This window comes from Salvia splendens, chromosome 14 (assembly GCF_004379255.2).
Source record: "Salvia splendens isolate huo1 chromosome 14, SspV2, whole genome shotgun sequence".
Taxonomy (NCBI): domain Eukaryota; kingdom Viridiplantae; phylum Streptophyta; class Magnoliopsida; order Lamiales; family Lamiaceae; genus Salvia; species Salvia splendens.
Genome location: NC_056045.1, coordinates 16,444,217 through 16,458,318, shown reverse-complemented (window position 1 = coordinate 16,458,318; position 14,102 = coordinate 16,444,217). Strand labels below are relative to the sequence as shown.

The 14,102-nt window shown below is 41.8% G+C and overlaps 2 protein-coding genes and 1 long non-coding RNA gene across 3 annotated transcripts; all 3 read right to left on the bottom strand.

The window, feature by feature from the left end:
- Positions 1-106: 106 nt before the first annotated feature.
- Positions 107-1,066, bottom strand: LOC121765350 (protein ALP1-like; the record flags this gene model as incomplete). The annotated part of the gene is made up of 1 exon (XM_042161465.1): positions 107-1,066. A coding segment is annotated over one exon (960 nt), but the record flags the coding sequence as incomplete, so codon positions are not given.
- A 7,692-nt stretch (positions 1,067-8,758) lies between these two features.
- Positions 8,759-10,066, bottom strand: LOC121764254. The gene has a single exon (XM_042160307.1). The coding sequence runs from the start codon at positions 10,064-10,066 to the stop codon at positions 8,759-8,761; it is 1,308 nt and encodes a 435-aa protein (XP_042016241.1).
- Positions 10,067-11,242: 1,176 nt separating this feature from the next.
- On the bottom strand, positions 11,243-13,730 carry LOC121763697. The gene is made up of 3 exons (XR_006042463.1): positions 13,166-13,730; positions 11,981-12,042; positions 11,243-11,521 (listed from the first exon to the last, which is right to left on the bottom strand). It is a non-coding gene; the product is annotated as an uncharacterized LOC121763697 (long non-coding RNA).
- Between the last annotated feature and the right edge of the window lie 372 nt (positions 13,731-14,102).

Sequence of the window (14,102 nt, the reverse complement as noted above, 5' to 3'; positions counted from 1 at the left end):
ACCGTTCTTGTATAGATGGATGCGCTCCACTTCGCGGCGGACTACTTGCGGTTGAGCTTCCGGGGGATTCGGGGTCGAACCAATTTCCGGCATCGGGTCCTTCGTCTCGGACAATCATGTTGTGCAAGATTATGCACGTATACATGATGTCGACCATGCTCTCCATGAACCACGAACGAGCCGGGGCTTTGATGATGTTGAAGCGCGCTTGGAGAACCCCGAACGCCCTCTCCACATCCTTGCGCGCAGCCTCCTGCTTCTGCGCAAAAAGAGCCTGCTTTGGGTTCGCTGGCCTGCCGCACGTCTTCACGAAGGTCGGCCACTTCGGGTAGATGCCGTCGGCGAGATAGTACCCCATTTTATACCGCCGGTTGTTGGCGACGAAGTTGATGGCCGGCGCTTTACCATCCAAAACTTCGGTAAAGAGGTCGGACTGTTGGAGCACGTTTACGTCGTTGTTCGAGCCAGGGACCCCGAAGTACGCGTGCCAGATCCAAAGTCGGTAGTCGGCAACGGCCTCGAGTACAACGGTTGGGTGGGTGCCTTTGTGGCCGCTCGTGTAGGAACCCCTCCAAGCCACCGGGCAATTCTTCCATTGCCAGTGCATGCAATCGACACTGCCAAGCATCCCGGGGAATCCGTGCACTTGTTCGTGCAGGTTGAGGAGGAACTGACAATCCTCCGTGGTTGGCCTCCGGAGAAATTCGTCACTGAAGGCTGCCCGGACGCCTCTGCAGAAGTTGAGCAAGCACAAGCGCCCAGTGCTGTCTCCGATGTGCAGGTATTCGTCGAATATGTCGGCCGTTTGTCCAGTCGCAAGCTGCCGGATGGCTGCAGTACATTTCTGCAGCGTCGTGTGGCTGGGACGACCGACCGCGTCGAACCCTTCTCGGAAGAACTCCTCCCTGGCCGCCAAAGTATTCGCTATGTGGAGAAATAGCGGTTTCCGCATGCGGAAACGGCGACGGAAATAGGTATCTCCCCAAATCGGGTTATCGCAGAAGTAGTCGCGTACTAACCGTGCGGCGGCTTCCTCCCGGTTCCGATTGATGTACTTCCGGGAGCGTCGTGGGGGTGGTGCGGCTTCCTCCGCCTCTCGTCGTCGATCTTCTTCGAGTGATTGTTCCATTAATTGGCGCATTTGCTCAAAAGGATCCATTTGTTTGAGTTGATTGAAGATGGAAATTGGAGTGATAGAGAGGATTTGAGAGGAATAGATGTGTGTTTGTGTTTGAAATGAGTATGAAATAGAATTATTTATAGAGTAAAAAAATTAAAAATTTAAAAAATGAAAATAAATATTTAACGGTAATATTACCGTTTGAAATTTTTTTTTTTTTTTATTAAAAATCGATTTTTTTTTAAAAAAATGAATTATTGCGTCATCAGTGACGACGCCCACTCGCGGGCCAGCGAGTGGGCGTCACGCACGCATGGGGACGTGCCACGTGTCCCTGGCGCGTGGCGAGACATCTCGTTTCGTGTCTCGCCGAGACGAGCTACGCGACGAGACGGTCGCGAGCTGGAGACGAGATGGGCGCTGCAATGCGTCTCGCGGGGGTCTCGTCTCTCCGAGACGAGACGCGAGCCCGGCGCGAGACGCGTTGTGGATGGTCTAAGGGGAAAAACGCATTTCTAGGCCAGTTGGCCTCAGAAATAACGGAAATGTACCCGTTTTGTTATCTGTTCCATATATGGGAAAAACGCCAACCGCATCGGCGTTTTTATAAGTAAAAACGCTAACAACAATGGCGGGTTTTAATTTAAAACGCCAACTACGTTGGCGTCTTTTAATTGCAACGCATTTTAGTCGTATTTTTTATAAATACAGTATTGAGTATAAAACGCCATTCGCATTGGCGTGTATAATATAAAACGCCTTTTTCGTTGGCGTGTTTATTCAAGTAAAAACGCAGGGTAGAATGTCGTTTTGATAAAATACGCCAACGTGGTCGGCGTGTTTCAAAGAAAACGCCATTGTCATTGGCGGCTTTATACAGATCTGATATATCCCCTTCTCCTCCCCCAAATCGCGAAAAACTCAGCCCACACACTCCCAAATCACGAAAAACTCAGCCCACACACTCCCAAATCGCGAAAAACTCAGCCCACACACTCTTATCCAAGGTAGACCGCTCCACGCGAATTCGCCCTCCATCCATCTATCAGTGCTATTTTCCCCCAAATTTGTATATTATTTTCGGTTAGTATGCTTATCTTTTACATTATTTGAGTAATTGTTGGATAGTTAGCTAGAGTTTGTAATTGATTGTGAATTGAGTTGAAATATTGTGCATAATTATTATTGTGTAGAATTATTATTGTGCAGAATTATTATTGTGTAGAATTATTATTGTGTAGAATTATTATTTAGCATATTTGGCTCACTCTACATAATGATGTATGTAAAAATAATACATATTTATTTGTGTTTTACATTATTGCAGATAATATGACGTGGTGTGTCAATTTATATTGGGGTGGAAAGATAATTCCCGGAGCAGTTATTTCGTATGATCATCCTTTTGCTAAAGGATTCATTATGTTGGATGAAACAATTTCGTACGATGAGCTTGTGGAAAAAATTTGTGAAAGGATGGGGATAATCATATATGAAAACAACATTCAAATAATATGGAAACGTACAATATGCTTTGGAGCCGGAGTCACGTTTGTAGGTGTTCTACTAGACGAAGTATGCATGCAACTAATGTTTAGTGAGAGTATGGTTATTGGAGGTCTAATTGAATTATATGTTGAGTATTCGGCAATTACTCAACATCATAGTCATCATGTCATAAGTTATGATGTTGGTACGTCTACGAGAGCCCAAGAACCATATTTTGCTGCAACACAAGATTTTGATGTTGGTACGTCTACGAGAGCCCAAGAACCATATTTTGCTGCAACACAAGATTTTGAAGCTGGAGGCGTGCATTTAGGGGAAAGTGACAATTGTGATGCGGTTGAGGACGTAATAGGTCCTGATAAAGCCGACTCTCTTGATCCACAATCACCTTATTATTCTGAAGATTCCGACCCGGTTAGTACAGACTCAGATGATGATCCGTCGGATGATGATGTCACGCCCGCATTTTCTAAGGATAGAAAATACGGTTAATCGCGACTAGGGGAGGATTAAAGAAGCGGGGAAGAAATGGGAAAAACATACACATTTGACCAAAAATTTAATAATTGAATTAACTTTTAAAACGTCATAATATTATCCTAACAATAATACCAACTCTAAGTGAATAAAGAATGGACAATAAACAATTTTCAAACGAGTTAGACTCTGCACGAATAAACAATTCTAAAGAAAAGTACTCATAGCGGAAGCGTTCAAGACACGGAAAATGCCGAGTATGAAGACACGACAAATCCAACATTATTAATCATGACAGAACAATCCATGAACTCTGCTCAACATCCTCCACTCCCATCGCCGCTCAATCTGCACATTAAGAAAAACAATATGCAGGGCTGAGTACTTGATGCACTCAGTGGACACATGCCAAAACAGAGTTTGTCAAGCCATAATCAAGTGACCTTGGGGGTTTTAATTAAAAGAAACCCAAGTACACCAAAACATATATTTCACAAGTTCGGTCGGCCAACCATTTTCCATCCACATTCACCATCACCATATCTGAACATACATGACAAGGAACGTGGCCACGAACCAAGTCACTAGACCGGCCAACTCCAAAGAGATAGCACACGATCTACGGGGTGTACACTAGTCCGAGCAGGGTTTGCGGCCCTACTAGGACCCGAATTCGATTAAACATACATGGCATAGCCACTTCAGATAGGTTCATTCAAAACACAAAACATGGCAAGACAAACATTTTTACCTCCTTTTCACATCAAAATATATTTAGGACATAGTCCTTATTAAAAAGAAAGCCCACCTCAAAAGCTTACTCCTTAATCACTTTCTGTTCCAAACCGCAACAACGTGCACAAGTTCACCCTTTTAGAAATAACATGATGTGTAAAATTAGACTTTGCAAAATAAGCTTAACAATGCATGCATCCTAAGTGTGTGCGCGCTCACATTATTCATTTATTCTTTCTACCAAAACCTCATATAATCAATCAGATTTATCAATCAAACAAAACAACATCCCCGGAATTATATTTCCATCCGTTGGCATTAGCTTAACATAGCTCAAAATAAAAAGAATCTCGTAGCAATCATCTACTGACCAAAACAGATCATATGCAAGTAAATAGAGGACCATAAAATACATAATATACTCCCTCACAAAACATGTATATGTATATATATTAATATCAAATCCCCACTTTAAAACTATTATACACTAAAACTAATTGGGCCATCAAATAATATAGTTAGTGGTGCCTCAACCAATTAAAACAAAAAAAAAGATTTAGTTAGGGGCCCAAAATTGTAAGTGAATTAAATGGCCCAAGCCATTAAACAAATGAACTACAGTATACTCCCTTCCATCATCAACGTATCTCTCTCCCTTCTCCTTTCAAACACAGCAACCCTTTGTCTCTCTCTCTATCTCAAATTTTCACTCTCTGCCTCTGAAAAACTCACGCCCCCCCCAATCTATATTATTCTTCTAAAATTCACAAACCATCTCTCAAATTTTGGTGTCTCAATTTAGGAACAACAAATCCCCAAAATTAGAAGCACAAAGCTAACATCTTTCTCCCCCTCGATCTCTCCTCGCCGTTGATAGAACTCGCCGCCGCCAGATCAGTGCGGCAGCTTCTGTCAAAACACTGCCGCCGCGGCCTACCGTCGCCGAGTAGCTCCGCCCCTCACAACTTGTAAGTTTCATCCCCTTTTCCCTATCTATTTAAACAAAGCTTTCATCTCTAATTATTTGATTTCAAATATTATATGGGCAGACAAATGGGTTATCAAGAATTAATATTTAATGAGATAAAAGGCAGAATTGATTGCTTGCAATGGCAGTAACAATTCTGAGTTAACAAGAATGTTGCATTCAACAAGTTTTTCAAGAATTTCAATAGGGATTTATTCCCGTGTGTGATTATGTAAAACTAAATCATGGGATGGGATGCAGATGATTCAGAAAAAAAATAGTGGATATACCTTCACGGAAGAAGCAGAACTTGCAGAAGAGAAGGTATTGAAAAGATAACAACTCTTTGGGTTTCTCCTCCAGACGGTTTGTTGAGATTGTGGGAGGAGATGTATAAATGGAGTTAATAGAGTATTTGGTTGGAGATTTTTAAGGAGTGGTGGAGAGATTTTAGGAGTAGAGGTTTTGGTGAATAAAGAAAACGTGTAGGAGGGTTTAGAGGAAGAGATTTATGTTGGCTGCAGGAATGAAATAGGAATTAGGAATAAATGGCTATATTAAAAATAGCCCAATTGAATAAGGATAAATGGGCTAAAAAAATAGACAAAAGTGATAGGCCCAAAAATATATAATTTTAGTATATTGATTAAATTGTGGTGTTTTATTAATTTAGTACTTTGGTGTTATTCCAAGTACATTGTAAACGAACGCCCAAATTTTCCCATCGACAATTCTCGCGTCAATCTCGTCGACAATTTACACCACACAATTAATCAACAACAATTCCAGCATTCACAACCAATCGAAACAACACGGTATTTTATTCAAGGTCTATCACTCGCTCGTTCTTAAAACAAAATCTTAACTTAAAAAGATAGAAGAAAAAAAAACGGGTATTACAATCTACCCATCTTCACAAAAATTTCGTCCCGAAATTTGCTTAGATCATTCAAATAATTCTGGGTACTTCTCCCTCATCTTGTCTTCCAATTCCCACGTAGCTTCCTCAATGCCATGATTTCTCCACCGAACCTTCACCGAAGCAATAGACTTATTTCTCAACTCTTGCACTTTCCGATCCAGAATGGCTTCGGGCTTTTCTTCGTAACTCAAATTCGGATTTAAAATCATCATCTCCTCTTGATGAATTATGTGGTTAGGGTCGAATACATACTTTCTCAATTGTGACACATGGAAAACGTTGTGTACTCTCCCAAAGCTTGGTGGTAGCGCCAATCTATACGCTACGGTACCCACTCTGTCAAGAATCTCATAAGGTCCAATAAATCGTGGTCTCAACTTGCCTTTCACACCGAACCGAGTTATTCCTTTTGACGGGGCTACCTTTAGAAAAACTTTATCTCCTGCCTCAAATTGGAGATCGGTTCTTCGAACATCAGCATATGATTTCTGTCGATCCTGAGCTTCCTTGATCCTCTCACGAATTTGTCGAACAATCTCAATCATTTCTTCCACCGAGTCTGGTCCAAGAACTCTTCTCTCACCCACTTCATCCCAGTAAAGTGGTGATCTACACTTCTTCCCATACAATGCCTCATACGGGGCCATGTTAATAGTCGCCTGATAACTATTGTTGTAAGCGAACTCTATTAGTGGCAACACTTCCTCCCAACCTACTCCTCGATCTAGCACTACGGCTCTCAACATATCCTCCAAAGTCTGTATCGTCCTCTCTGATTGCCCATCAGTCTGCGGGTGGAATGCAGTACTGAAATTCAACTTAGTGCCTAACTCTCGTTGTAGGCTCATCCAAAATCTAGAGGTGAACTTCGCATCACGATCAGATGTAATAGTCACTGGTACTCCATGCAAGCGTATGATCTCTTTCACATACATCTTAGACAACTTATTGGCTCCATAGGTATCACGAATCGGTACAAAGTGAGCAGATTTTGTGAGACGATCAATAATCACCCAAATAACAGTGTTTCCTCGTTGGGATCTCGGTAATCCTGTCACAAAATCCATTGCAATGTGCTCCCATTTCCACTCCGGTATCTCAAGTGGTTGTAGTCTCCCATAAGGTCGTTGATGTAGAGCTTTCACTTGCTGACATGCTAGACACCTCTCCACAAACGCCGCTACATGCTTTTTCATGCCATTCCACCAAAACTGTCTCTTCATATCTCGATACATCTTGGTACTCCCCGGATGCGCAGTATACGGTGTTTCGTGTGCTTCCCTCATGATTTCATTCCTAAGCCCTTCGTCTCTAGGCACGCACAACCTACCCTTAAATGTGAGGGCACCATCCGCCTCCTCGTGAAAATATTCTTGCTCCCCTGTCCTCACTTCCGAACGAATTTTCTCAAGTAAAGTATCGCGTCTTTGAGCTTCCACGATTCTAGCCCTTAGGTCGGGTTCCATTACCAAGGTGGCGATCCTTCCTTCCACTGTCTCGGGTGCTCTCACTACCTCCAATCGCATTTTACTGAACTCTCGTGTCAAGTTCTCTTCGTTCGTGAGAAAAGTGGCTAATTGAGGTTGAGACTTTCTACTTAGGGCATCAGCCACTACATTCGCCTTTCCTGGGTGGTAGTTTATACTGCAATCATAATCCTTCACCAACTCAAGCCATCTACGCTGGCGCATGTTCAAATCCTTTTGTTCAAAGAAGTACTTGAGGCTTTTATGGTCCGTATATATCTCACATCGAACTCCATAAAGATGGTGTCTCCAAATCTTCAAAGCATGTACAACTGCTGCCAACTCCAAGTCATGCGTCGGATAGTTCAACTCATGCGGCCGCAACTGCCTTGATGCATACGCAATCACTTTCCCATTCTGCATAAGTACACATCCAAGTCCAACTTTTGATGCATCGGTATACACCACGTAGTTAGTGTCTGGCTCTGGCACAGCGAGAATTGGTGCGGTGGTCAACTTCTCTTTTAGTAACTGAAAACTGGCCTCACACTCCGGCGTCCAATTCACTTTGATCCCCTTCTTTAGTTGTTGCGTCATTGGCCTCGCTATCTTAGAAAATCCCTCGATGAATCTCCGATAATATCCCGCCAGTCCTAGGAAGCTCCGAATTTCATTATGTGTGGTTGGTGATTTCCATTTCTGTACAGCTTCCACCTTTGCGGGGTCTACTCGAATTCCATCTGCGCTCACTATGTGCCCAAGGAAATTCACTTCTTTGAGCCAAAACTCACACTTACTGAACTTGGCGTAGAGTTTCTCGGCCCTTAATGTCTCCAAGGTAGTCCTCAAATATTTTTCATGTTCCTCCTCGTTCTTTGAGTAGATAAGGACATCGTCTATGAAGACTAAGACGAACTTGTCTAAGTATGGATGGAACACACGATTCATAAGGTCCATAAATACAGCCGGGGCATTGGTCAATCCGAAAGGCATCACTATAAACTCATAATGGCCGTATCTAGTTCGGAAAGCCGTCTTGGGTACATCTTCTCGTCGGACTCTCAGTTGATGGTATCCCGATCTCAAATCCATTTTCGAGAATACTCCAGCTCCACGGAGTTGATCAAACAAATCATCTATCCTCGGCAGTGGATACTTGTTCTTGAGTGTCAACTTGTTCAACTCTCGATAATCTATGCACATCCTCAATGTTCCATCCTTCTTCTTCACGAACAACACTGGTGCTGCCCACGGCGACACACTGGGTCTAATGAAACCCAAGTCTAGCAACTCTTGTAGTTGTATCTTAAGTTCTTCCAATTCCTTAGGCGCCATACGGTATGGTGCCTTAGATATCGGTGCTGATCCTGGCTCCAAATCAATTGTAAACTCCAACTGTCTATCGGGTGGTGGTCCTGGCAAGGCGTTGGGAAAAACATCTGGAAATTCATTCACTGCTGCCACATCCTCTATGCTTCTTTCTTTCTTCTCCTCTCCATTTAGATAGACGAGATACGCTGGGCATCCCTTCCTTATCATAGTCGTCGCTTGAAGTGCAGAAATTATGGACTTGCGTCGATTCGTAGATATCCCATAAAATATAGTCGGCTCATTTCCCGGGGTTTGAAAAGAGATCTCTCTCTCTCTTTGCAGTGAATGGTAACATGATTCTCGGCCAACCAATCCATTCCCAAAATTATATCTACACTCCCCATCGACATAACTTGTAATTTGTGTGCAACTAGCTTAAGTTCTCCCATAGTAAATTCTACATTCGAGCAAATTTGTGAAATATCTATAGTTCCTCCTACGGGTGAAGTCACACTCATTCTTTGTTCAGTTCTATTGATAGGCAGTTCTAAAGTATTCACACATGATGCTGATATAAAAGAATGTGATGCACCCGTATCAAATAAAACAACAATAGGCATGTCGAGGAGCGTGCCCATACCTGCCAAGTTTCCTTGCTCTTGATTCCCTTGCTGGTTCGTCGACTGTTTCCCTTTTAAAGCATATGCGCTTGCCTGAGTGGGAAGTCCTTGACGACGTTGTTGCTGCTGCTGCTGTGGTGCGGGTAAGTATCCCCTCGGTTCGGCTTGTAGTGCCCGCACTTGCGGACGGAACCCTTGATTGTTCTGTCCTGCTCCCATCCCCATAATCTTACTCGGGCATTCTCTTGAGAAGTGGCCATTTCCACCACAAGTGTAGCATTTATTGCTCTTTTCTCTGCACTCCCCAAAATGGTTTTTAAAGCACTTAGCACACTGGAGGGCTCTAGGCCGGAAGTCACCCCTCTGATAGGGAGCACTCTGCCTACCTCCATATTGCGGTGGGTTTCTGATGGGTTGCTGCCTCTTGTTATCATATGGAGTCCGATCTCCATCCCATTTCCTCTTATCTCTGAAATTATGTTGTTGAAGTGGCACTGGTGTAGTATTTGCTACTGTCATCTCCTTAGGCAACGCTTCTTCCACGTCTAATGCACAAGCCAAAATCTCAGAATATGAAAGTCCTCTGCGACTTGCCACTGCTACTCTTATTTCGTGCTTGAGACCAGCACGTAACTTTTCTGCCATTTTCTCATCTGTATCCACCAACTCGGGAGCATATCGAGTAATTTCACACAGTGCACGGTCGTACTCTGTCACCGTCATATTCCCTTGCTTTAAAGTATGGAATTCAACTACCTTTGCTCGCCTATAGCTCATGGGAACGTACTTATTGTACACCTCTTCCTTGAATATCTCCCAAGTAAGCACTTCACGGCGTTCAGGGTTCATGGTCCTTAGCTTGGTATCCCACCAAAAATCTGCGGGCCCCGTTAATTGAAAAGTCACACAAGCGAGGCGTTCCTTGTCGGTGCACTCCATAAAATCAAATATGCGCTCGAGGGTGCGTATCCAGGTCTCTGCCTTAGACGGCTCTCCCAGTCCATCAAACTGTGGGGATTTTTGCCTCAAAAAGGTATCAATGTATTGTTTGGGTTGAGGCGGGGGTGGTGGTGGTGGTGGAGGTGGAGGTGGTGGTGGTGGTGGTGGTGGTTGCTCTCCCTCTACATTCTGAGGGTCCACAGGGTCCTCCTCTCCACGTCCACGCCTAGGTCTACGTCCACGTCTCGGTGGCATTCTGATTCAAAACGCATAGATCAATATGGTCACTCCGATTATTAATCACTACATTCTCGTATCAAGACTTCTCACGCAACCTTTCATGTATAACGATTATAGAATACGTATAATAAATCAAGATATCTATGCGCATGTAACACTAACTATCATCACTCAAACTTTCATTCGCACTTTCCAAACGTTTATCCTTATTATTTTTCTTTTATCCTTTCGATATTAGAGATTCATTGTGGTTCGCTGTTCCACGTTCATTTAATATGCTCGGAGAAGCAATAATTGAGTTACTACATACAACTAGAATCGATGATGTAAGGTCTAACGTTCATCCAAAATAGTCCGCAATCACACAAGGAATTCATAATATCATACTCCAGTATCTACGAGTCATGACTCAAATCATCACGTAAAGGCCACATAATCGAGCATACACAAACACTTATCACTAGACGTCACAACACATAACAACATCATGTTCCTCAAAATCTCAATAGGAAAAGAACTAGCATGCTTTCACTTAAAGTTCACATATTTCCAAAAATATTCACAAGTTTCCACAACATAATTTTTTTCCGCCACATCAAATTCCACCATGAATAACTAATCATTTCCATTCCCAAAATATTTACCTCAAAACCTCTTACAAAAAAAATTTTGGTTACCTCTTTTCAGGTTGAGCGCGATGGTCGGATGTTGAGCCTTTGACACTTTTAAATTAAATTATTTTATTTTATTTATTTATTTTGATCTAGGGATACTAATCTAGATCAAGAAAGAAAAAAGACGCTTGGGTCCAGAGCGGAAAGAAAGTTGCTCTGATACCACTCTGTCACGCCCGCATTTTCTAAGGATAGAAAATACGGTTAATCGCGACTAGGGGAGGATTAAAGAAGCGGGGAAGAAATGGGAAAAACATACACATTTGACCAAAAATTTAATAATTGAATTAACTTTTAAAACGTCATAATATTATCCTAACAATAATACCAACTCTAAGTGAATAAAGAATGGACAATAAACAATTTTCAAACGAGTTAGACTCTGCACGAATAAACAATTCTAAAGAAAAGTACTCATAGCGGAAGCGTTCAAGACACGGAAAATGCCGAGTATGAAGACACGACAAATCCAACATTATTAATCATGACAGAACAATCCATGAACTCTGCTCAACATCCTCCACGCCCATCGCCGCTCAATCTGCACATTAAGAAAAACAATATGCAGGGCTGAGTACTTGATGCACTCAGTGGACACATGCCAAAACAGAGTTTGTCAAGCCATAATCAAGTGACCTTGGGGGTTTTAATTAAAAGAAACCCAAGTACACCAAAACATATATTTCACAAGTTCGGTCGGCCAACCATTTTCCATCCACATTCACCATCACCATATCTGAACATACATGACAAGGAACGTGGCCACGAACCAAGTCACTAGACCGGCCAACTCCAAAGAGATAGCACACGATCTACGGGGTGTACACTAGTCCGAGCAGGGTTTGCGGCCCTACTAGGACCCGAATTCGATTAAACATACATGGCATAGCCACTTCAGATAGGTTCATTCAAAACACAAAACATGGCAAGACAAACATTTTTACCTCCTTTTCACATCAAAATATATTTAGGACATAGTCCTTATTAAAAGAAAGCCCACCTCAAAAGCTTACTCCTTAATCACTTTCTGTTCCAAACCGCAACAACGTGCACAAGTTCACCCTTTTAGAAATAACATGATGTGTAAAATTAGACTTTGCAAAATAAGCTTAACAATGCATGCATCCTAAGTGTGTGCGCGCTCACATTATTCATTTATTCTTTCTACCAAAACCTCATATAATCAATCAGATTTATCAATCAAACAAAACAACATCCCCGGAATTATATTTCCATCCGTTGGCATTAGCTTAACATAGCTCAAAATAAAAAGAATCTCGTAGCAATCATCTACTGACCAAAACAGATCATATGCAAGTAAATAGAGGACCATAAAATACATAATATACTCCCTCACAAAACATGTATATGTATATATATTAATATCAAATCCCCACTTTAAAACTATTATACACTAAAACTAATTGGGCCATCAAATAATATAGTTAGTGGTGCCTCAACCAATTAAAACAAAAAAAAAGATTTAGTTAGGGGCCCAAAATTGTAAGTGAATTAAATGGCCCAAGCCATTAAACAAATGAACTACAGTATACTCCCTTCCATCATCAACGTATCTCTCTCCCTTCTCCTTTCAAACACAGCAACCCTTTGTCTCTCTCTCTATCTCAAATTTTCACTCTCTGCCTCTGAAAAACTCACGCCCCCCCCCAATCTATATTATTCTTCTAAAATTCACAAACCATCTCTCAAATTTTGGTGTCTCAATTTAGGAACAACAAATCCCCAAAATTAGAAGCACAAAGCTAACATCTTTCTCCCCCTCGATCTCTCCTCGCCGTTGATAGAACTCGCCGCCGCCAGATCAGTGCGGCAGCTTCTGTCAAAACACTGCCGCCGCGGCCTACCGTCGCCGAGTAGCTCCGCCCCTCACAACTTGTAAGTTTCATCCCCTTTTCCCTATCTATTTAAACAAAGCTTTCATCTCTAATTATTTGATTTCAAATATTATATGGGCAGACAAATGGGTTATCAAGAATTAATATTTAATGAGATAAAAGGCAGAATTGATTGCTTGCAATGGCAGTAACAATTCTGAGTTAACAAGAATGTTGCATTCAACAAGTTTTTCAAGAATTTCAATAGGGATTTATTCCCGTGTGTGATTATGTAAAACTAAATCATGGGATGGGATGCAGATGATTCAGAAAAAAAATAGTGGATATACCTTCACGGAAGAAGCAGAACTTGCAGAAGAGAAGGTATTGAAAAGATAACAACTCTTTGGGTTTCTCCTCCAGACGGTTTGTTGAGATTGTGGGAGGAGATGTATAAATGGAGTTAATAGAGTATTTGGTTGGAGATTTTTAAGGAGTGGTGGAGAGATTTTAGGAGTAGAGGTTTTGGTGAATAAAGAAAACGTGTAGGAGGGTTTAGAGGAAGAGATTTATGTTGGCTGCAGGAATGAAATAGGAATTAGGAATAAATGGCTATATTAAAAATAGCCCAATTGAATAAGGATAAATGGGCTAAAAAAATAGACAAAAGTGATAGGCCCAAAAATATATAATTTTAGTATATTGATTAAATTGTGGTGTTTTATTAATTTAGTACTTTGGTGTTATTCCAAGTACATTGTAAACGAACGCCCAAATTTTCCCATCGACAATTCTCGCGTCAATCTCGTCGACAATTTACACCACACAATTAATCAACAACAATTCCAGCATTCACAACCAATCGAAACAACACGGTATTTTATTCAAGGTCTATCACTCGCTCGTTCTTAAAACAAAATCTTAACTTAAAAAGATAGAAGAAAAAAAAACGGGTATTACAGATGAACAAATTGTTGCTTCAAGACCATCCATTCCACTTGGAGAAACAACAGTTGGTGGAAGGGCAGTTGGAGGAAGAGTAGTTCCACAGTTCCCACAGCGTGGAATCAACTATTTTCGCACCTTACCAGGTCCATATGATAGTTTTGATCACAAAAACTTTGAACGTGATGATCCCAGTGTGCATTATTGGAGTGAAAAAGATCCTAGCAATGTCGGTTTGCATACTAAATTTAGAACGAAGTTGGAATTGAAGGCAGCTGTGACTCATTGGCATTTGGAAAAAATCCGACAATATACAGTTGCTGAAAGTAAAGGAAAGAGATG

What these genes read in the sequence shown, in the direction of transcription:
- LOC121764254 (XM_042160307.1), bottom strand. Translation starts at nt 10,066, where the DNA reads ATGGAGTGCACCGACAAGGAACGCCTCGCTTGTGTGACTTTTCAATTA.